General features: G+C 47.8%; 1 protein-coding gene across 1 annotated transcript in view; it reads left to right on the forward strand.

Moving 5' to 3' along the window:
* The window catches only part of LOC149435784 (peroxidasin homolog), a 53633-nt gene that overhangs the window by 20474 nt on the left and 10644 nt on the right, over positions 1-22515 (forward strand). Inside the window, exons 10-17 of the mRNA XM_089662438.1 lie at positions 332-604; positions 2428-2544; positions 6699-6857; positions 7073-7175; positions 10186-10343; positions 10806-12300; positions 18155-18289; positions 19973-20181. Of these exons, the coding sequence (XP_089518564.1) occupies positions 332-604; positions 2428-2544; positions 6699-6857; positions 7073-7175; positions 10186-10343; positions 10806-12300; positions 18155-18289; positions 19973-20181 (2649 nt within the window). The remainder of the gene's footprint in view (positions 1-331; positions 605-2427; positions 2545-6698; positions 6858-7072; positions 7176-10185; positions 10344-10805; positions 12301-18154; positions 18290-19972; positions 20182-22515) is intronic.

A 22515-nucleotide genomic window follows, 5' to 3' on the forward strand; every position in this document is an offset into this window, starting at 1 on the left:
AATGGCCAGTCTGAATGGAATCTCAGTCCCGCTGTGTACAGGCTCTGCCCCGTCTCCTCTGGCACCACCATAGTTACGCATGCGCAGATCCTCCGACAGGCTCTGGCCAGCCTTCATGTCCTGGCAGAGATGGTGGGAGTATTTGCGCAGGGAGTTTTTCACCCATGTGCAAAGTCAAGGGACGGGGTTAGAACTTCCCTGGTAGCAGTCTTTGTGTGAGCTGTCCAACTACTTCGCTTTTATCCGGACAGTACATCATTCCAATGTGATCTGTAGGTGGCTGACTGCCCTGCCATGGAAGTTACTTACGCATGTCTTTCTTCCTTCTCAGCGAAGCCAGTGTTTATAATCCATCCACAAACCACGGAGGCACTCGTAGATGGAAGCGTCACCCTGGAGTGCGGCGTGTCTGGGGATCCTCAGCCAAAAATTACATGGACTGCAGAAAATGGGGAAGCGATTCCCAATGACGGGCGCTTTACCGTCACCAGCTCTGGAGGTCTGTACATCCAGAATGTCACCACCGCGGACCAGGGGCTCTATCACTGTCATGCCAGCAACAGCGAGGGCAGCATACAGGCCTCGGCGTCCATCATCGTACAAGGTGAGCAAATACAAGGCCATAAAACAAATGATTGATGTGGAGACATACAGTATTCCCGGTGCATTAGGAATAGCCAGGAAAGGTCACAGAGCCCCCCTGGTTTAGCTTTGGTTCTTTATATCTGGTCTTCTTGTAAATCAGGGTTGCTCAACCTTTGGAACAGTGAGAGCCACTTAAGTGATTTTATAACTGGTCACGGACCACAATGAACTATGGGGTGCTGCCGCCCCCCCAAACCTCAAATGTAAATGAGCCCTTTCTGTCCTGAGCCCCCTACAAGGCAGCTTTCACATTGATGCGATGAAGGTTACCTGCACCACACCTGAAGCTTTCCTGCGGGTTAGCTCCGCTTTGCGATAGACTTTTATTACATCTTGCGGGTGTGGTGCACTTTCTGAAAGCACACCAAACTCGCGAGATATAATAAAAGTCTATGGCCCACTGCAATTAACCTGCAGGAAAGCCGCAGGTGCACTGCGCTGCACCCGCAGATCACTGGGAAAGCAGCCTTTTATAGGTACTAATATGCCCAATGGCAAAGCTGTTATGCCCCGTGTATGTGATATTTAATACATTGAGCTTTTTTGCAGCTCTTGCAGCTGCGGCTGGCATCGTTCTCAAGGCTGCTAGAAAGTTTTCGGGTGAAGTGCAGTTGGTATCGCTCCATCTGGGACAGGAGCTGGCGCTACAGAGGAAGCATCAGCTTACGCGGCTTCTGTGGCCGCCTGGTCCCTCACTGCATTGTGATGCTTTGGGATGGTGGGTCGGAAGCCCAGATCGCCATCAATGGGTTGTCAACCCCAGGCATGCACTTTCCTGGTTTGTGGTCGTAGGCCACATCAGAGGGCTCCGTGGGCCACATCAGATTGCTCCGTGGGCCACATCAGATTGCTCCGTGGGCCACATCAGATTGCTCCGTGGGCCACATCAGATTGCTCCGTGGGCCACATCAGAGGGCTCCGTAGGCCACATCAGATTGCTCCGTGGGCCACATCAGAGGGCTCCGTGGGCCACATCAGAGGGCTCCGTGGGCCACATCAGAGGGCTCCGTGGGCCACATCAGAGGGCTCCGTGGGCCACATCAGAGGGCTCCGTGGGCCACATCAGAGGGCTCCGTGGGCCACATCAGAGGGCTCCGTGGGCCACATCAGAGGGCTCCGTGGGCCACATCAGAGGGCTCCGTGGGCCACATCAGAGGGCTCCGTGGGCCACATCAGAGGGCTCCGTGGGCCACATCAGAGGGCTCCGTGGGCCACATCAGAGGGCTCCGTGGGCCACATCAGAGGGCTCCGTGGGCCACATCAGAGGGCTCCGTGGGCCACATCAGAGGGCTCCGTGGGCCACATCAGAGGGCTCCGTGGGCCACATCAGAGGGCTCCGTGGGCCACATCAGATTGCTCCGTGGGCCACATCAGATAGCTCCGTGGGCCACATCAGAGGGCTCCGTGGGCCACATCAGAGGGCTCCGTGGGCCACATCAGATTGCTCCGTGGGCCACATCAGAGGGCTCCGTGGGCCACATCAGATTGCTCCGTGGGCCACATCAGATTGCTCCGTGGGCCACATCAGATTGCTCCGTGGGCCACATCAGATTGCTCCGTGGGCCACATCAGATTGCTCCGTGGGCCACATCAGATTGCTCCGTGGGCCACATCAGAGGGCTCCGTGGGCCACATTAGATTGCTCCGTGGGCCACATCAGCGGGCTCCGTGGGCCACATCAGAGGGCTCCATGGACCACAGGTTGAGCATCCCTGATCTAAATGGTAGAACAGCTTTTTGTTTTGTGTTTTGGATCCTCTGATTTCCTCACTTCACTTTCAGATCCACAGACGTTCTCCGTGGTTCCCAAAGACCAGACAGTGACTGAAGGCCAGGATGTCGAATTTCTTTGCTCTGCCAATGGGCGACCAGCTCCGGTCATAACCTGGACTAAAGATGGTAAGACCCTCACCTTCCCCACCTTGGTTATTGTAACCTTCCCAGAAGGACCTTCTTAACCAGCTCAGACCCTGCACCTGTACACATGGACCAGAGCAATCTTGACATTTTTAGGGTGGGTCTATTAAGTCGGCAGTAGAGCCCCTTTCCCATGGATGATGCTTCCAACCCGTGATCTGGGGTTGATCACTTCATCAGCAGCAGCTGGCCCACAGTTAGCAGGCAGTCAGGAAGCGATGTGCCTCTTCTCACGTGCCAATTTCAAGTGGGACTTCACACTGATATCCCTCTTCATTGTGCCACAAACACATCCATTAAATTGCGGCATGACCCTATTTACGTCTGCAGGCGTGTTGCCAGGTGGTATCAAGCCCTACATTTTTACCATGATGAAAATCCTTGGAGTGATCTGAATGAGGCCATCCATTTATTACAGGGTGCGCGCACAATGCCTTGTTTTCACATCATGCTAAGCCGTATCCCGTATCCAATCAATCAACAACCCCCTCCCAACACCCTTCTTTTAAAATTTCCCCAAATCCCACAGGAGTTCCTCCTAACCTATCAGCTCACATGTTCACATCCTACTGGGGCACCTCTGCTGCTCTACCAAAACTATCTCATACTTAGCCCTGGTTCACCCCAGTGCAGCTTTGAAGTCGCATACTTTGCGCAACTTTAACCACTTTCTGTCCGGACACTTTCACCCCCTTCCTGTCCAGGGCAATTTTCAGCTTTCAGAGCTATCACACTTTGAATGACAATTGCGCGGTCATGCAATACTGTACCCATATGAATTTTTTACCATTTTTTTTTAGACCGATAAAGCTTTATTTTGGTGGTATTTATTCACCACTGGGATTTTTATTTTTTTGCTATGTAAATGAAAATGTCCAAAAATTTTGAAAAAAAGTGTTTTTCTTATAAAATTTTGCAAATAAATAATATTTCATCATAAATCTTGGCCAAAATGTATTCTGTTATCTTTTTAGTAAAAAAAAAAAAGCCAAATTAGTTTAAAAAAAAATAATTCTAATTTTTAAACATTTTTTTTACATTTTTATTTTATTTTTTTATATTATTTATTTTTATTTTTTTTTACATACGGTCACCCTAGCAGTACAGTGTCACCATGGACACTGTACTACTTGTCGGGGGTGATATATATTTTTTTTTTTTACACTGATTGCTTTTACACCCATATAGGATGTAAAGCAATCATTTCTCCTTCTCTCTGCATTCTTGCAGCCATTGAGAACTACTGAGTGAGCTGTGATTGGTCACAGCTTGTCACATGGTACAAGGCTGTTGTGAATAGCCCTGTACCATGTGACCTCTGTGATCATTCACAGATTTCACATGTAGTAAGCAATGATGTCACAAGTGACATCTTGCTTACTACTTTGCATGTGATCACTGATTGGCCAATTAGCGATCACATGATCGGGACCTCGTACAGAGGTCCCGTCTGACGATCGGTGTTTCACTGTGTCCGGAGGACACAGCGGGCACCGGATTGCGGTGCTGCACACTCCCAGGGAGTGCGCACCATCAGGGTACAGGGAGGCCGTTTATAAACCGCCACCCAACCCTGCAGTGCCACCGTCTGGCCGTTTATATACAACGGCCGGACGGGAGGTGGTTAAAGACAACTATTCAGTGCAACTTCATTGCGGCTTGCTGAAAGTCAGTGTGGCTTCATTGAACAGTGGTCAATGCTAGTCACAATGAAATTGCACATAAAATAGTATAGAATTTTTTTTTTCAAATTCGCTGCGACTTGTCATGTGTCATGTGACTGAATTCTCAAGTCACAAAACAAGTTGTGCTGATCTGGACCGGGGCTTAAAGCTGAACTTTGGGGTTTTGACAAAATATACCCCTACAGCTGCCCCCCTCTATGGGGTTTAGACAAAATATACCTCTGCAGTTGCCCCCCTCTATGGGGTTTAGACTAAATATTCCCCTGCAGTTGCCCCCCTCTAGTGAACCACCAAGCACTGCAAGGGTTAAGTTCTGCGTTTAGTCTAGGGGTGCATGGAAAGGTTTGTTTCTTACCCCATCCCTCGCTCCAGGAGACTTCAGTGCTGTCCTCAAGTTGCAAACTGCAGGGGGTCCCTCAACATCTTCATTTATAGTGCGAGGCTATTAACCTTGCAATGAGCATGGAGGAGGCAAGCTTTGCAACCACGGCTGAGAGCGGCTTAGGCAGGCAGCAGTGCTGGATCTGTCACACAGATTGAGAATAATATTGGAATTATTGGAATAACGTAAGGCACGTTTTACACCATTAGCACCCCTAAACTAAACAAACCCTCGGTGTAGAGTTATTCACTCGGAGGTCATCACAGAGGACAAGGGGGCGCTCTTTACATCTGGAGGAAAAGAGATTTAATCTCCAAACATGGAAAGGTTTCTTCACAGTGAGAGCTGTGAAAATGTGGAATAGACTCCCTCAAGAGTTGGTTGTGGCCAGCTCAGTGGATTGCTGTAGGAAAGTCCTGGATTCTTTCTTGGATACACAGAATATAACTGGATATAACATTTATAGGTAAAGGTGATCCAGGGAATATCCGATTGCCTCTCGAGGGATCAGGAAGGAATTTTTTTCCCTGCAGAAAGCAAATTGGATCATGCTTTGCTGGGTTTTTTTGCCTTCCTCTGGATCAGGGGTGGACTGACCATTTGGAAACTCGGGCGCTGCCCAAGGGCCCGGGGTCAGTAGGGGGCCCCATGAGATTCCCCTGGTACCTTTTTCATAGGCTTTTTTGAGTTTGGGCAAGGACACAGGGGCCCCATGATCCCCTATTGCCCAGGGGCCCCATGAGTTGTCAGTCCACCCCTGCTCTGGATCAACTGTGGGTGTAGGATTAAGAATTTTTTTTTTTTTATGGTTGAACTGGATGGACTTTTTTGTCTTTTTTTTCAGCCAGACTAACTATGTAACTATGAAATGCGAGGGGGGTGCATTAACTGCGGGGGTACATTTATATTCCAATTCCCAGAGTTTATCTTTAAGGTAAACAAGTGTGATCACTTTAGATACGAATGATTGCAAATCATCAATCATCGATTTAAAACAATGAATGATGCAACGCTTGATAGTGTTTCACATTTTACCATCTCCTGCAAAAATCCGTTTTCCCCCCTTGATTTTAGTTTGATATGGGTGCCTTGGTTTTCAAAGCCAAAAACATGTCTCTGGTAGTGTTTTGTTTGAAGGATTCAGTGCAGGAATTAAATGACATGAAGTTGTATTGTCACGTGTGATTTGGCCTCCATATGAACAGTAGGAAGTCCAAATTGTGCGGATAACCTCTTTTGTCATGTGATAATTCCTCTGATTATTCTGCCGCCAGGTTTGGCAGAGAGCCCGGCTCAGCTGATCGCTGGTTGGTTGGGTTTCTTCTCTGCCAAGCCTTGCACAGATGCCAGACCTCAGTGGGGTGCAAATTCATGACAGCTTCTGGTGTCCTTAAAAGACTCGAAGTGAAAGGCTTTGTATGGACTACTAGAGCCTGAGGTCATCATCTCCTCTCATCTCACTCATGGAAGTCACATACCTATCAATATAATCAATCAATCATTTGAATGCGAATAAAGTGATCGCATTGAATACAAATCAAAAACCAAAGACCCTCCATTCCATCAATCTAGTGCGCTATTATTCTATTTTGTCCCTGCCACAATGATCGACCGTAGAGGAATTTCGTCAATCGCTTCTGATCAATGGAACAAATATCCACTCCTATTCAGAGAACTGGCCTTTCAATAAAAGAAAAAAAAATCTAGAATAGAGTAAGGTAAGACGCTCTATCAATTTGGGTGGAGGAAACAAATGAGACTTTCTTTTGGAAATATTTCTTGCAAAAAAAAAAGTATTCTCTCTGCTATCTAAAGTAGGCAATTCATACCAAAGTGATTAGTTTTTGGATAGAGTGACTGTCCTGATTTTACTTCTATCTGGTCCCTGTTAGAGAAATTCCTCCTCTCCTCCCGTGACGGTGACAACGGTCTCATCTGACAGGATGTCAATGAAAATTTTCAACAAAAATACAGACTGAAAGCATAGCTTTTTTAATTTTTTTTTTGCCAAATGATTCTCATCAGAAGTTTTAAATTCATCCACGCTATGTCTGGTTTTGTGTCATTAGGAGAAGAACTGCCAAATGATGGACGGCACACCGTTCTGGAATCGGGGACGCTCTATATCCAGAGGGCTGTGATAAAGGATAGCGGGCAATATCACTGTCATGCCACCAGCTCTATGGGGGTCAGTTCTGTGCCGGTCCAGCTGTATGTGCAGCCACAAGGTAAGTACGCTCTGTGAGTAGGCAACCTAGGCCTAAGCCAGCTAAATGTGTCTTGTGTCAAGGTTTTGTGTACTTTTTTGGAGATCTACAAAACCATGCAAATACAAAGTCCTGTAATCATATGGACTCTGCAATACACATAACACTGCTGTCTTTTGTAATTTTTTTCCTATGCAAATGATGAAAACTGTGACGGATTGTCTGCGCCTCCCCAGATACGACACGAATCGGGGATGCCTTTGTGGAGATGTCTTTGCGAGAAGCCATCCAAAGCGTCAACAGCAGCTTCAACGCCACTCACAGATACCTGTTCAGCAGGTGAGGAGTCTCACTGGTACAGGTGGCTGCCCTGTAGGTAAGAAGCCCTTCCTTGTGCAAGCACCAGTGCTGTGTCAAAGATAGGAACTGTTAGTGTTGCCCCACAGCAACCAATCAGATTCAAGCTGTGGAAATTTTAGTCGGTGATAAAAAGTATGGGCTTGAGTTGAGGTGCGGTAGTACAGCATGAAGCAGCTTTTATTTCAGACACTTTGATAAGTGTTTATTCCTACAGATGGTTGCCCCTTCGGAGACAGGCAGTCTTTTGTTACTGCTCAGTGGGAAATCACTTGGAAGTGTTGGTAAAGGAGGGATCACTTGTGACTGCTCCACAAGGGATGAATTACTTGTGACTTAGTTGGGGAGGAATCCTTTGCAATCGCTCAGCAGAGAGAGATTTACAACAACAGAGGATGGATCACTTGTAACTGCTCAGCAGGGGAGGGATCACTTGTAACTGCTCAGTGAGGGATGGATCCCCCATTGAGGAGGAGGTATCACTCTTAACTGCTCAGCAGGGGAGGGATCAGTTGTAACTGCTTAGCAGGGGAGGGATCACTCATAACTGCTCAGTGAGGGATGGATCCCCACTGAGGAGGAGGAATCACTCTTAACTGCTCAGCAGGGGAGGGATCAGTTGTAACTGCTCAGCAGGGGAGGGATCAGTTGTAACTGCTCAGCAGGGGAGGGATCAGTTGTAACTGCTCAGCAGGGGAGGGATCACTCCTAACTGCTCATTGAGGGATCGATCCCCCATTGAGGAGGAGGGATCAGTTGTAACTGCTCAGCAGGGGAGGGATCAGTTGTAACTGCTCAGCAGGGGAGGGATCAGTTGTAACTGCTCAGCAGGGGAGGGATCAGTTGTAACTGCTCAGCAGGGGAGGGATCACTCCTAACTGCTCATTGAGGGATCGATCCCCCATTGAGGAGGAGGGATCAGTTGTAACTGCTCAGCAGGGGAGGGATCAGTTGTAACTGCTCAGCAGGGGAGGGATCAGTTGTAACTGCTCAGCAGGGGAGGGATCACTCGTAACTGCTCAGTGAGGGATGGATCCCCCACTGAGGAGGAGGAATCACTCTTAATTGCTCAGCAGTGAAGGGATCAGTTGTAACTGCTCAGCAGGGGAGGAATCTCTCTCATAACTGCTCAGCAAGGAAGGGATCACTTGTAGCTGCTCAGTGGGCCATGAACCACTTGTAACTGCACAGAGAGGGAGGGATCACTCATAACTGCTCAGCAGGGGAGAACTTGCTCATAACTGCTCAGCAAGGGAGGGATCACTTGAAGCTGCTCAGCAGGGGAGGAATTGCTGATAACTGCTTAGCAGGGAAGGGATCACTCGTAGCTGCGGAATGGAATATGGACTACTTGTAACTGCACTGTGGGGGAGGACTTGCTCATAAATGCTCAGCAGGGAAGGGATCATACCCAGTGGGTACCCAGAAGAAGAATTCACTTTTAGGCACCAGTTCATTCGCTTTATACACTACTTAGGTATGGAAGATCCACTCTTGCCTGGGCAGCTCTTGTAATCATTTATGTAATCAACATATGTGGTTGTTTTCCTCTCTCATTTAAATCCGTACAGGAAGGAAGTTGACAATATTGATGACACTTGTATATTGTTTAACTCAATACATAATTAGTGTAAATTGCAAACAATATTATACAAGTTATACAGAAGTGAGAAGAAGTTAGTAAAACAAAAATGTATGGCTATAGCATAGTTTTATATTGGCAGGGTACATCGATGGGCTGCAATAAATCCTGCAGTTGTTAAAACAACTTTTAAAACATCAACAATTTACTTTTTTCTTTTAATCTCCAAAAGGGAATTGGATCTCCAAATGGTAATTGGCTCAGAGAAAGGCTTTTATGCAAAAGGAAAGAAAAATCTCAGTTCTGTTTATAGGAACGGAGAACTCTGAGAAATTCAGCATAAAATTCTGAGCAGATGGTGTTCCAACAGACCGAGCCAAATGTTATTGTAGTGTAAATACAAGTATGTTTATTGGAGGGGCAGATCAGATCCATGTTCATAGCTACATATCTGGTTATCATGCCCAAAAGTTCTCTCCTACTGGTGAGATATTTATATTACCCCCAATTCACTCAAAACGCCATTCATAAACCACCTCTTGATAACTGTAAGCTTTTGAGAATACTATGTGCTCTATTATTCATATTCAATATACTACCTATAGTTTTATTTTTTTACTTTTGTCAATTAATTTGCCATAGCTGGTTCTCGGCTTGTTATGAGGAAATAGTAAAGTTGTATGTGGCCTGGTCCCACTAAAATAAGACCAAATCTCCTGTGTTGAGTGCCAATGGCATATTAAAATGAGCCCGAACTCAAAAAGTGATTTGCTATAAGCAACGTCTAGAAATGCCCCATTACTCTAAAAATTGATCTTTTGTCTTGAATTCCACCTGAAAAATTGCAAAGCATTTCCTGTACCTAGGCATTCCTGTTTTGTAGGCTCAGACATCCATCTGCAATGTGAGGAACTAAGGCGCTGCTGCCCCTAAATTCTAGTCTCACCAGATCTGGAGTGAGATTGGGAGAGGTCACTACTGTGCTGCTCACTGCTCTCCTTGCTGGAGGGGAAACTGTACCTAATGACCTTCAGTGCAAGGATCTCTGTGCTTCCATTTCTTCCATTCAGTGAAGCTGTCCTTCCTCTCTTGCTGCCTCTTGATTGTTCATTCATTATCAGACCACCAGCAATCTAGGTAATAGCTCTGATGTGATGAAGCAAAGAGCTTCTCCTCTTCCTCGGATATGCAGTGTGGCTCAAGGCATATTACATTATCATGGATGGGGAAGATGTCCGCTGCAGCGAGACAGGCAATACTAGTGACTAGTTTTTGTCTTTCTGTTTACCTTTTTGTGCATGAATTCCACAATACAGGGCCTCTTTAACATAAACTTCTGTCCATTGATGTCATGGTAGAACACTATGGCATGGCGCATCCTACAAAAATGAGACCATTATCTTTACGCAGATTACCCAAGTCACCCAGTGATCTCTTTGCCCTGGCCCGCTACCCCCGGGACCCTCAGGCCATCGAAACTGTTCGAGCAGCAGAGATCCTGGAGAGGACCCTTGAACTGATAGAGGAACATGTGCAGCAAGGCTTGCCAGAAGATTTGAACAGCACAGGTAGGACAGTGATCTTAATGAACTGGTCTGATCTAGATCGATGTTGCTCGTGTGGTGTGTTTAGCCTAATGTCCACAACTGGTTAAATGAAACTCCATAGAGGTATACCACATGCACACATGCACCACATCACTCACACTGGGACGCCAATGAGGGCTCAATTGCTTTGCTATTGGTCTAACTGTGCTATGGTCACAGGGGTGACCTCATCAGTGTGCTTCTGCTTCTATAATGTCCAGTGGGTCCTGGACCAGGTTGCCTTGGTAAACTACAGAGTAAGTTGCAGGGAGGTCCAGTTTATAATACATATTAAGAGTGAATGGCATTTAGTTATATCCCAACTACCCAATTGTAATTTTTGGGCAACATTTATTTTGTATTTGGATGGGAAGCTTGTGTCCATTGTAAACAGCAGTTTTTGTTTGTGTGAGTCTATAACCTTTTCAGTTTTACTCCATACAGGTTATCACTATAGGGACCTGGTGTCCCCACACTACATCAGGATGATTGCCAACATCTCGGGCTGCTCTGCTCACAGGCGGACACCTAACTGCTCAGACATTTGTTTCCACCAGCGTTACCGTACCTACGATGGCACATGTAACAACCTGCGGCATCCAATGTGGGGAGCATCTGTCACTGCTTTCCAGCGCCTGCTCAAGCCCGCCTATCAGAATGGCTTTAACCACCCCCGAGGAGCATCGGATGAGTCGGGTGTGCTGCCTTTACCGCTCCCTCGTCTGGTGTCTACCACCATGATTGGCACAGAGACCATCACTCCAGATGCCCAGTATACACACATGCTCATGCAGTGGGGTCAGTTTCTGGATCATGATCTAGACCAGACCATTCCAGCACTAGGCATGTCCAGATTCTCTGATGGAGCACCTTGCAGCCAGGTGTGTACCAATGACCCTCCCTGCTTTCCCATCACCATGCCTGAGAAAGATCCTCGGTTAAAAAATGGACACTGCATGTTCTTTGCCCGGTCCAGCCCAGTTTGCGGCAGTGGTGTGACCTCTCTTCTTATGGACTCGGCCTATTACCGAGAGCAGGTCAATATGCTCACTGCTTACATTGATGCCTCTAATGTGTACGGGAGTTCTGAGCATGAGTCCTTAGAGCTCAGAGATCTGACAAATCAGAGGGGTGTTTTGAAAGCCGGAGGAGTGATGACTTTTGGAAAGCCCATGATGCCTTTTGCTCACGGACCTCCTACAGAATGCATGCGAGATGAACGGGAAAGTTCAGTCCCATGCTTTCTAGCTGGAGACCATCGAGCTAATGAACAGCTTGGCCTTACTGCCATGCATACCTTATGGTTTCGAGAGCATAACCGTATTGCAGAACATCTACAGAAGCTCAACCCGCACTGGAACGGTGATCAGATCTACCACGAGGCCAGAAAGATTGTTGGCGCTCAAATGCAGCACATTACCTTCACCCATTGGCTTCCAAAGATTCTTGGAGAACCTGGAATGAGAATGCTGGGGGAGTATAAAGGCTACAACCCTAATGTCAACAGCGCAATCTTCAATGCCTTTGCCACTGCTGCTTTAAGATTTGGGCACACCCTGATTAACCCCATCATCTACCGACTGAATGAAACCTTTCAACCTATCCAACAAGGCCATCTCCCGTTGCACAAGGCCTTCTTCAGCCCATTCAGGTTGCTACAAGAAGGAGGGATAGACCCTATTCTGCGAGGGCTCTTTGGGGTTCCTGGTAAGATGAGGGTCCCCACAGAACTACTCAATCTGGAGCTCACTGAAAAACTTTTTGCTGCTGTGCATACTGTGTCTTTGGACCTTGCGGCCATCAATATCCAACGTGGCAGGGACCATGGCATTCCACCGTACAATGACTACAGGATGTATTGCAGTCTCAGCTCAGCACAGGATTTTGAGGACCTGAAGAATGAAATCAAGAACCAAGATGTAAGGCAGAAGCTCCGAAGGTGAGTCGTAGGAACCTTTGAATTATTATACAGTTGACGAAGGAAGGGCTCTGTCACTATTTATAACAGTTGAAAAGCGGTTTTTGCCTGAAAGGAAAGAAGATAATACTCACCTGTGCCACTGCTCACGTCACCAAACTGATTCGAATTGAAGAATGAAGTTTACTCAATGTTTTTTTACATTCAACACTTCTAGGTGTGTCTCTGCCAGGGGCGGACTGACAACAACTCATGGGGCCCCCGGGCAAGAGGGGATCATGGGGCCCCTGTGTCCTTGCGCAAACTCAAAAAAGCCTATGAAAAAGGTACCAGGGACATCTCATGGGGCCCCCTACTGGCCCCGGGCCCTCGGGCAGTGCCCGAGTTTCCAAATGGTCAGTCTGCCCCTGGTCTATGCTCTGCGTTTTCATCTGCTGGCTCCTATGTTATTGCAAAATGCTGGGGCTGGCAGAAGGAACCACAACAGGGGAACCATGCATCTTTGACACCTGGGAGTGAGCTGGATGCAGAAGATCATTGAGCAGGCAGCCAAGGGTTGTCAGCGTGGGCAGATGGACAGGTGAAAAAAATGTGAAATAACCTGCGCCAAAGAAATAACACACAATAAAAGAATGCTGCCGCTCAAAAGATAAAAAAAACATCAAAATACAAAAAAAAATGAAAACCGTGCAAACTGATTTTAAAGAAAAAAGACAGAAGAAAAAAAAGTCCAAATAAGTCCCAAATAAAGAATGTCTCGTGTTTAAAAAAAAAAAAAACAACAACAAAAACTTACTACAAAAAATATATAATTCCCAACGTGTTCAAATCATCTGTAGTGATTCAAATATTCACCCACACTCACCCAATCAGGTGATTTCCAAGTGGGTGATGGATTTAGGAATCAGACACACACTTTGGAGGTGAGATGAGATCTCCACAATTGTAGAACACCATCCATGAGCGAGAGTTTGCGGATTACCAGGGAAGGATTGCTGGGGGCCGTTTGAGGGGATTTCGTGTCCATCTGAGCTTGTAATTGATTTTTTAAATGTGAGTGTAATGGTGAACATTAGCTCTATTTATAGTTTATGCAGTATCACACGATTTGGTTTTTCTTTTCTCTCTTTCATTCACTCGTGAGGTATTGTTCAGAAAAATATTGAAGATTTTGGAGATTCGTTCAGTGTTATACAATTGTGGAGATCTCATCTCACCTCCAAGTGTGTGTCTGATTCCTAAAGCCATTACCCAGTTGGAAATCACCTGATTGGGTGAATATTTGAATCACTACAGATGATTTGAACACATTGGGAATTATATATTTTTTGTGGTTTTTTTTGTTTTTTTTTTTTTGTTTTTTGAAACACGAGACTTTCTTTATTTGGGACTTATTTAGACTTTTTTTTTCTTCTGTCTTTTTTCTTTAAAATTGGTTTGCGCTGTGTTCATTTTTTGTTTGTATTTAGATGGACAGCTGAGTATTAATTGTCACTTTTCAGGAAGAACTGTATTTCCCCTTTAAACATAGTTACAGAGTCACTTTAAATACACGGAATGTAAGGAACACTTTTTAGCTTTTATGTGTGTGTGTGTATGTATATAAATATATAATTTAGCAAGGGGTGCAAAAGAAAAATCAGAAAGAATAGAAAATAGGACCCATTTCCCCTAAAGAATCTCCTATGTTAATAGGGGAAAAAAAACAAGGTCTGAGCAAAAACTGAGAACCTAAAGGTGGTCAAAATAGTACAAAAAATAAAAACTATTAAATATACAGTTGCAAGAAAAAGTATGTGAACCCCTTGGGATTACGTGGGGTTTTGCATGAATTGGGCATAAAATGTACTCTGAACGTTATCTAAGTCACAACAATAGAAGAACACAGTCTGCTGAACATAATACTACACAAACATTAGATGTTGCCATGGTTTAATTACACATAACATGTAAACATTCACAGTGCAGGGAGGAAAAAGTATGTGAACCTTTGGACTTAATAACTTGTTGACCCTCCTTTGGCAGCAATAACCTCAACCAAACGTTTCCTGTAGTTGCAGATCAGACCTGCACAACGATCTGGAGTCATTTTGGACCACTCCTCTTCACAAAACTGTTTCAGTGTAGCAATATTCTTGGGATGTCTGGTGTGAATCGCTCTCTTAAGGTCATGCCACAGCATTTCAATTGGGTTGAGGTCAGGACTCTGACTGGGCCACTCCAGAAGGCGTATTCTGTGCTGTTGCAGCCATTGTTTTGTAGAATTACTTGTATGCTTTGGGTCATTGTCCTGTTGCATCACCCATCCTCTGCGGAGCTTCAGTTGGCAGACAGATGGTCGTACGTTTTCCTGCAAAATGTCTTGATAAACTCTGGAATTTATTTTCCCATCAATGACAACAATCTGTCCAGGCCCTGAGGCAGCAAAGCAGCCCCAAACCATGATGCTCCCTCCACCATGTTTCACAGTGGGGATGAGGTTTTGATGTTGGTGTGCTGTGCCTTTTTTTCTCCACACATAGTGTTGCGTGTTCTTCCCAAACAACTCAATCTTGGTTTCATCTGTCCACAGTATATTTTGCCAGTAGTGCTGTGGAACATCCAGGTGCTCTTTTGCAAACTTCAAACATGCTGCAATATTCTTTTTGGACAGCAATGGCTTCCTCCGTGGTGTCCTCCCATGTACTCCATTCTTGTTTAATGGTTTCCTTATTGTAGATGCGTCAACAAAAATGTTAGCATGTGCCAGAGATTTCTGTAGGTCTTTAGCTGACACTCTGGGATTCTTCTTTACCTCATGCAGCATTCTGCGCTGTGCTCTTGCAGTCATTTTTACAGGACGACCACGCCTAGGGAGAGTAGCAACAGTGCTAAACTTTCTCCATTTGTAGACAGTCTGTCTTACCGTGGACACATGAACATCAAGGCTTTTTGAGATACTTTTGTAACCCTTTCCAGCTTCATGCAAGTCAACAATTCTTGATCGTAGGTCTTCTGAGAGCTCTTTTCTGCGAGGCATGGTTCACATCAGACAGTGCTTCTTGAAACCAGTAAACCCAAAACAGGTGTGTGTTTTTTAAGGGCAGGACAACTGTCAGCAACACATCCAATATCATCACACTGATTGGAGTCAAGGTTGGCTCACTCCTGGCTCCAATTAGCTCTGGGAGAAGTCATTAAGCTAGGGCCTCACATACTTTTTCCTCCCTGCACTGTGAATGTTTACATGTTATGTGCAATTAAACCATGGCAACATCTAACGTTTGTGTAGTATTATGTTCAGCAGACTGTGTTCTTCTATTGTTGTGACTTAGATGACGTTCAGAGCACATTTTATGCCCAATTCATGCAAAACTCCATGTAATCCCAAGGGGTTCAGATACTTTTTCTTGCAACTGTATCTTCTAGCTCTCTGTATGCAAATGATCATGGTTGTGCTGCTGCAAAATATTAGGATGGCGCTGACACAGTTTTAAATTCAGAACAGTATATCTGATATTTTCCAGAAACATATAAAATAAAATAGCACCTGGACCAGATGACTTACACCCATGAGTGCAGAAAGAGCTTAGCTTAATTATTGCTTCTAATCTACGGAAACCAGGGGCGGACTGACCATTTGGAAACTCGGGCGCTGCTCGAGGGCCTGGGGTCAGTAGGGGGCCCCATGAGATGCCCTTGGTACCTTTTTCATAGGTGTGACACCTACTTAAGGGGTAGTGTGCAATTCCAGTGGTTGTTGGGCCATGCAAGCATATAACATCTTTTCTAAGAAGCCATATATCTGTCATTGATGTGTGAGAATCATGGTGGGACCCAGCATCCCTCCCACCATTCCCAAGGCTAGACTTGCCTGTCCCTGGCTAGCACTCCTAGGTGCAGGGGCGGACTGACCATTTGGAAACTCGGGCACTGCCCGAGGGCCCAGGGTCAGTAGGGGGCCCCATGAGATGCCCCTGGTACCTTTTTCATAGGTTTTTTTGAGTTTGGACAAGGACACAGGGGCCCCATGATCCCCTATTTCCTGGGGCCCCATGAGTTGTCAGTCCGCCCCTGACAGAAACTCTTTAGTCCCTTGGTGCTATTGAACTGACACTTTGTAAATGTGGTCATTCGGAATCAAGGTCTTCTCCCAACAAATATGTCTGTTGTAGGAAAGATATTTGAAGAATTGGTGAGAGTATGTAATAGAAAAGTATATCATAAGTGGTAGCCAGCATGAATTTCTAAGTGAATAATGTTGGTAAATAAATGTATTTCCTTTTTTATGAGGAAGCAAGCAAAGAATTGTCTGTAAATGAAGTATATTTGAACTCTGCTCAAGCGTTTGGCACAGTTCCTCACAGATGAATAAAACCTAAACTGTGACTGGATAGAGAACAGGCGTGATCAGGATTTTGGATGGTCTAAACTAGGGGCGGACTGACAACTCATGGGGCCCCCAGGCAATAGGGGATCATGGGGCCCCTGTGTCCTTGCCCAAACTCAAAAAAGCCTATGAAAAAGGTACCAGGGGCATCTCATGGGGCCCCCTACTGACCCTGGGCCCTCAGGCAGTGCCCGAGTTTCCAAATGGTCAGACCGCCCCTGGTGATTGGCATCTGGTGATTGGCCCCTGGTCTAAACATGTAAAGGGTATACCACAAGGGTCCACTCTTTAAAGCTCAACTCTAGTCTTCCTGCCTTTTTCTAATGTCTTCAGGCTGGTCATGAGACATATTGGCTTCCCTTCTTCTTCCATCAACTCCTTGTGGCCCTGAATGATGCAGAGTGGAGTTGTCATGATGGTGCTGCTCTCTGAATCAGCACATAGAGTGCAGGGTGCTACTGGGATTCCCCCCTCTGGTGATTGAGTCCATTCCCTGAATGCTCAGTTGGTCCTTAGTCTACTGGTATGAATGGTGATGGGCAGGGGCAGACTGACATTTCATGGGGCCCCCGGGCAATAGGGGATCATGGGGCCCCTGTGTCCTTGCCCAAACTCAAAAAAGCCTATGAAAATAGTACCAGGGGCATCTCATGGGGCCCCCTACTGACCCTGGGCCCTCAGGCAGTGCCCGAGTTACCAAATGGTCAGACCGCCCCTGGTGATTGGCATCATTGAGAGCTGGGTGAGGAACACGTACTTCTGGGGACAGTCCTGGACCGAAGGTGAGCATTGATGCAGCAGTTTTTGTTGTGTTTTTTGTTTTTTAATCTCCAGGGGGAACTTTGTAAAAAATAATACATTTCGCCTAGAAGTCGGGCTTTAACCTGTTCATAAATAATATGTATAAATTTATACTAAAGTCTGGAGTAGGCAGGAACCACAAGGAAAGAAAACTTACCTTTCCAAATTGGCAAAGAGAATTCCTTTGAACTTTCAACGATTGTATAGCCTAAACATGTTACTCACATCCCCTCTTCCCCTTGTGATGATGCTCAGACCTGGTGATTGGTTGGTCAGCACTGAGCTCTGCACTGAGGGAAGCTGGGTGCGGTCAGATGTTCCACCATACCTTGGCATGGAGCCTTGTTGGTGGGGAAGGTAAGTAATAACTCCTAGTGATGCTCATTACCAAGCAAGCCTTTCATCCACTCCAAGCAAAGTACGAGGTTGCTTTAGGGACTCTTGTTGCTTCTTAACATTATCATCCATTAAATTATTGGAAGATTTGGGGGTTGTTTACTAAAACTGGAGTGCAAAATCTGGTGCATCTGTGCATAGAAACCAATCAGCTTTCAGGTTTTATTGCCAAAGCCGACCTGAACAAGCTGAAGCTAGAAGCTGATTGGCTACCATGCACAGCTACACCAGATTTTGAGTGCTCCAGTTTTAGTTAATCTCCCCCCTTTGTATCTCTCTTTCTCACCAATGTTCTTACTGATTTTGCAGTTTGTACGGAACCCCCAAAAATGTGGATCTCTTCCCAGCCCTGATCGTGGAGGATCTGATCCCAGGGTCCCGCGTTGGTCCAACTCTCATGTGCCTTCTGGTCACTCAGTTTAAGAGGCTTCGGGATGGAGACAGGTATGGTGTGAACCTTGGCACATCTGCTTATGGAGAACAATTGTGTCGTTTTATATGGACAAAACACAAGTTCATATGAATTATATCATAATAAAGCTGAACTCCAAGCAGGTGAAAACCTTCTCCTTGGCTGTAAAATCATTTCATCCAGGCTTTCTTCTAACTTCGGCCATTGTCTTGTGAATGGTCAAGCTAGTGAAATCGCCGTGTCAGGATTTTGGCTTTAATGCAGTTTTGATTTATTTCCAAATAAACTACTTTTTACATGCAGCTAACATAAGTACCTGAATCTGTATGGATATCTGCTCTTGTTCTCTGCACAGCAGAGCTTAGACTGGGAGTGGGAGGGGCATATTGGAGATCCAATCAGCCTCAGCTGTATTATTATTATAGCAGAGGGAGGGCAGTGCCGGTTGGAGCAGAGGGAGGGCAGTGCCGGTTGGAGCAGAGGGAGGGCAGTGCCGGTTGGAGCAGAGGGAGGGCAGTGCCGGTTGGAGCAGAGGGAGGGCAGTGCCGGATGGAGCAGAGGGAGGGCAGTGCCGGATGGAGCAGAGGGAGGGCAGTGCCGGTTGGAGCAGGGGGAGGGCAGTGCCGGTTGGAGCAGAGGGAGGGCAGTGCCGGATGGAGCAGAGGGAGGGCAGTGCCGGATGGAGCAGAGGGAGGGCAGTGCCGGTTGGAGCAGAGGGAGGGCAGTGCCGGATGGAGCAGGGGGAGGGCAGTGCCGGATGGAGCAGGGGGAGGGCAGTGCCGGATGGAGCAGGGGGAGGGCAGTGCCGGTTGGAGCAGGGGGAGGGCAGTGCCGGATGGAGCAGGGGGAGGGCAGTGCCGGTTGGAGCAGGGGGAGGGCAGTGCCGGTTGGAGCAGAGGGAGGGCAGTGCCGGATGGAGCAGAGGGAGGGCAGTGCCGGATGGAGCAGAGGGAGGGCAGTGCCGGTTGGAGCAGAGGGAGGGCAGTGCCGGATGGAGCAGGGGGAGGGCAGTGCCGGATGGAGCAGGGGGAGGGCAGTGCCGGTTGGAGCAGGGGGAGGGCAGTGCCGGATGGAGCAGGGGGAGGGCAGTGCCGGATGGAGCAGGGGGAGGGCAGTGCCGGTTGGAGCAGGGGGAGGGCAGTGCCGGTTGGAGCAGAGGGAGGGCAGTGCCGGTTGGAGCAGAGGGAGGGCAGTGCCGGTTGGAGCAGAGGGAGGGCAGTGCCGGTTGGAGCAGGGGGAGGGCAGTGCCGGTTGGGGCAGGGGGAGGGCAGTGCCGGTTGCGGCAGGGGGAGGGCAGTGGCGGTTGCGGCAGGGGGAGGGCAGTGGCGGTTGCGGCAGGGGGAGGGCAGTGGCGGTTGGAGCAGGGGGAGGGCAGTGGCGGTTGGAGCTGAGGGAGGGCAGTGGCGGTTGGAGCAGAGGGAGGGCAGTGGCGGTTGGAGCAGAGGGAGGGCAGTGGCGGTTGGAGCAGAGGGAGGGCAGTGGCGGTTGGAGCAGGGGGAGGGCAGTGGCGGTTGGAGCAGGGGGAGGGCAGTGCCGGTTGGAGCAGGGGGAGGGCAGTGCCGGTTGGAGCAGAGGGAAGGCAGTGATGGTTCATCAGCATTTTGTTGCTCACTCATTGTCCAACCAGCAGGCTGGGGTGTGTAGTCTGTCAGATCTATATAGATTATGTTTGATATGGGCTCTAAAAGAAATGTCCGGCCCTTTGCCCCATGCAGGTTCTGGTACAGTAACCCTGGTGTCTTCACCCCGGCCCAGCTCACTGAAATCAAGCAGACCTCATTGGCTCGAGTCCTGTGTGACAATGGTGACAACATTCAGCACATCCAGGAGGATGTATTCCAAGTGGCTCTCTTTCCCCGAGACATGCGGCCCTGCGGTGACATCCCCGGCCTGGATCTGCGCTTCTGGAAGGAATGCTGCGATGGTGAGCCCCGGGGTGCAGTGTGATGATGAAAAATACAAGTTAGCATAGTGCCTGCAAAATTTTTAATGTAAAGTTTTATTGGCAGGGTTTTGCAAATATCATAAAGGCTGTTACCTGCTTCTGTTCTGTAGATGCTGAGACATGCAAATCCATTCAGAAGGACCTTTGATATAATGGGGACCTCTGATGTGATGGGAGGACCTTTGATATAATGGGGACCTCTGCTGTGATGGGAGGACCTTTGATATAATGGGGAGTTCTGAGGTTAAGGGGGGACCTCTGGTATAAAGGGGGGCTCTGATGTGAAAGCGGACTATGATGTGATGGGGGGCATCTGATGTGAAGGGTGGCTCTAAGATGATGGGAGGACCTCTGATGTGATGGAAGAAGCTCTGATATAAAGGGGAACCTCTGATCTGAAGGGGAGACCTCTGGCATAAAGAAGGGCTCTGATGTGAATAGGGGCTGTGATGTGATGGAAGGAGTGTTGATATAAACTGGGACCTCTCTGATGGGTGGACCTCTTAGGTGAAGGAGGGCTGTGATTTGATGGGAGGACCTCTGATAAAAAGGGGAACTCTGAGGTGGTGGGGAGTCCTCTGATTTAATGGGGGATCTCTGGTGTGTGTGTGTGTGTTGGGGGGGGGGGGGGCTGTGATGTGATGGAAGAAGCTCTGATGTGATGGGGGGACCTCTGATGTGATGGGGGACCTCTGATGTGATGGGGGGACCTCTGATGTGATGGGGGGACCTCTGATGTGATGGGGGGACCTCTGATGTGATGGGGGGACCTCCGATGTGATGGGGGGACCTCCGATGTGATGGGGGGACCTCTGATGTGATGGGGGGACCTCTGATGTGATGGGACCTCTGATTTGATGGGGGGATCTCTGATGTGATGGGTGGACCTCTGATGTGATGGGACCTCTGATGTGATGGGACCTCTGATGTGATGGGACCTCTGATGTGATGGGACCTCTGATGTGATGGGGGGACCTCTGATTTGATGGGGGGACCTCTGATGTGATGGGGGGACCTCTGATGTGATGGGGGGACCTCTGATGTGATGGGGGGACCTCTGATGTGATGGGGGGACCTCTGATGTGATGGGGAGACCTCTGATGTGATGGGACCTCTGATTTGATGGGGGGACCTCTGATGTGATGGGTGGACCTCTGATGTGATGGGACCTCTGATGTGATGGGACCTCTGATGTGATGGGGGGACCTCTGATGTGATGGGGGGACCTCTGATGTGATGGGGGGACCTCTGATGTGATGGGGGGACCTCTGATGTGATGGGGGGACCTCTGATGTGATGGGGGGACCTCTGATTTGATGGGGGGACCTCTGATTTGATGGGGGGACCTCTGGTTTGATGGGGAGGACCTCTGATTTGATGGGGGACCTCTGATTTGATGGGGGACCTCTGATTTGATGGGGGACCTCTGATGTGATGGGGGGACCTCTGATTTGATAGGGGGGGCTCTGATTTGATGGGGGGGGGGCTCTGATGTGATGGGGGGACCTCTGATGTATGGTTATTGTCATCAAGGAGAAAGGATAAAGGGGTCCCTAAGTGTAGACGTAAAATAAAATGTATTGATCACAAGTATAGGCAGCTCACAGGAGAGTGGAAAGAGAAGGGCACATCTGTGTCTGTCAAGAAGTGCGCTGCCGCAGTGTGGACGTCCTGCATACAGACCCGCTTGAGTCAGTTCCAGGCTGGCCAGCAAGGTGGAAGGGGCCCGGAAGCGAGGGCTGGAGCACGGCGTAGGGCCCGGAGATTTGACATACTATTAAAGGGTGCCACCACTGAATAAAGGCTGGGAAGTGCTGCGGTAAAACCCAATTGATTGCTCTGTACCTGTAGCGGGGATCCCTCCTGTCTTGGGCAATATACAGAACATACAGTATACTCCAGTGTCCTGGGGAACATTTATCCCCATCCCCCACCCTTGCTATGTGGCAGTTGTGGAGGAATGTTCATGTCCCCTGATGGGGAATTCAATCACGACAGCTGCGAGTTTCCCCAGATTCCACCCCAACGCTCTCCGATGGTTTATTAGCCGCTGAAAACTCTTCCTATGCAGCAAGTTCAGATAAAAGTCCTAAAAAGGAAAACTATCCGGACAGCCTGACCCGGCACATCGCAAACCTAGGCCAGGTTTTTTTTTTCAGTTGGATGAACATTTTCAGCAGATGAGAGGAAACAAAGGAAAAAGGACTTTGTTTCATGATTGCTGATCTTTTTATAAACGTATTTAAACTCTTTTTAGGTTTTAATAGATGAACGTTGTGCAGCTTCACTATTGCTTCCCTTTATGCTGTGTTG

This window comes from Staurois parvus, unplaced genomic scaffold, assembly GCF_062004578.1.
Source record: "Staurois parvus isolate SC_StPar_1 unplaced genomic scaffold, SC_StPar_1.0 ptg001476l, whole genome shotgun sequence".
Classification (NCBI taxonomy): Eukaryota; Metazoa; Chordata; class Amphibia; order Anura; family Ranidae; genus Staurois; species Staurois parvus.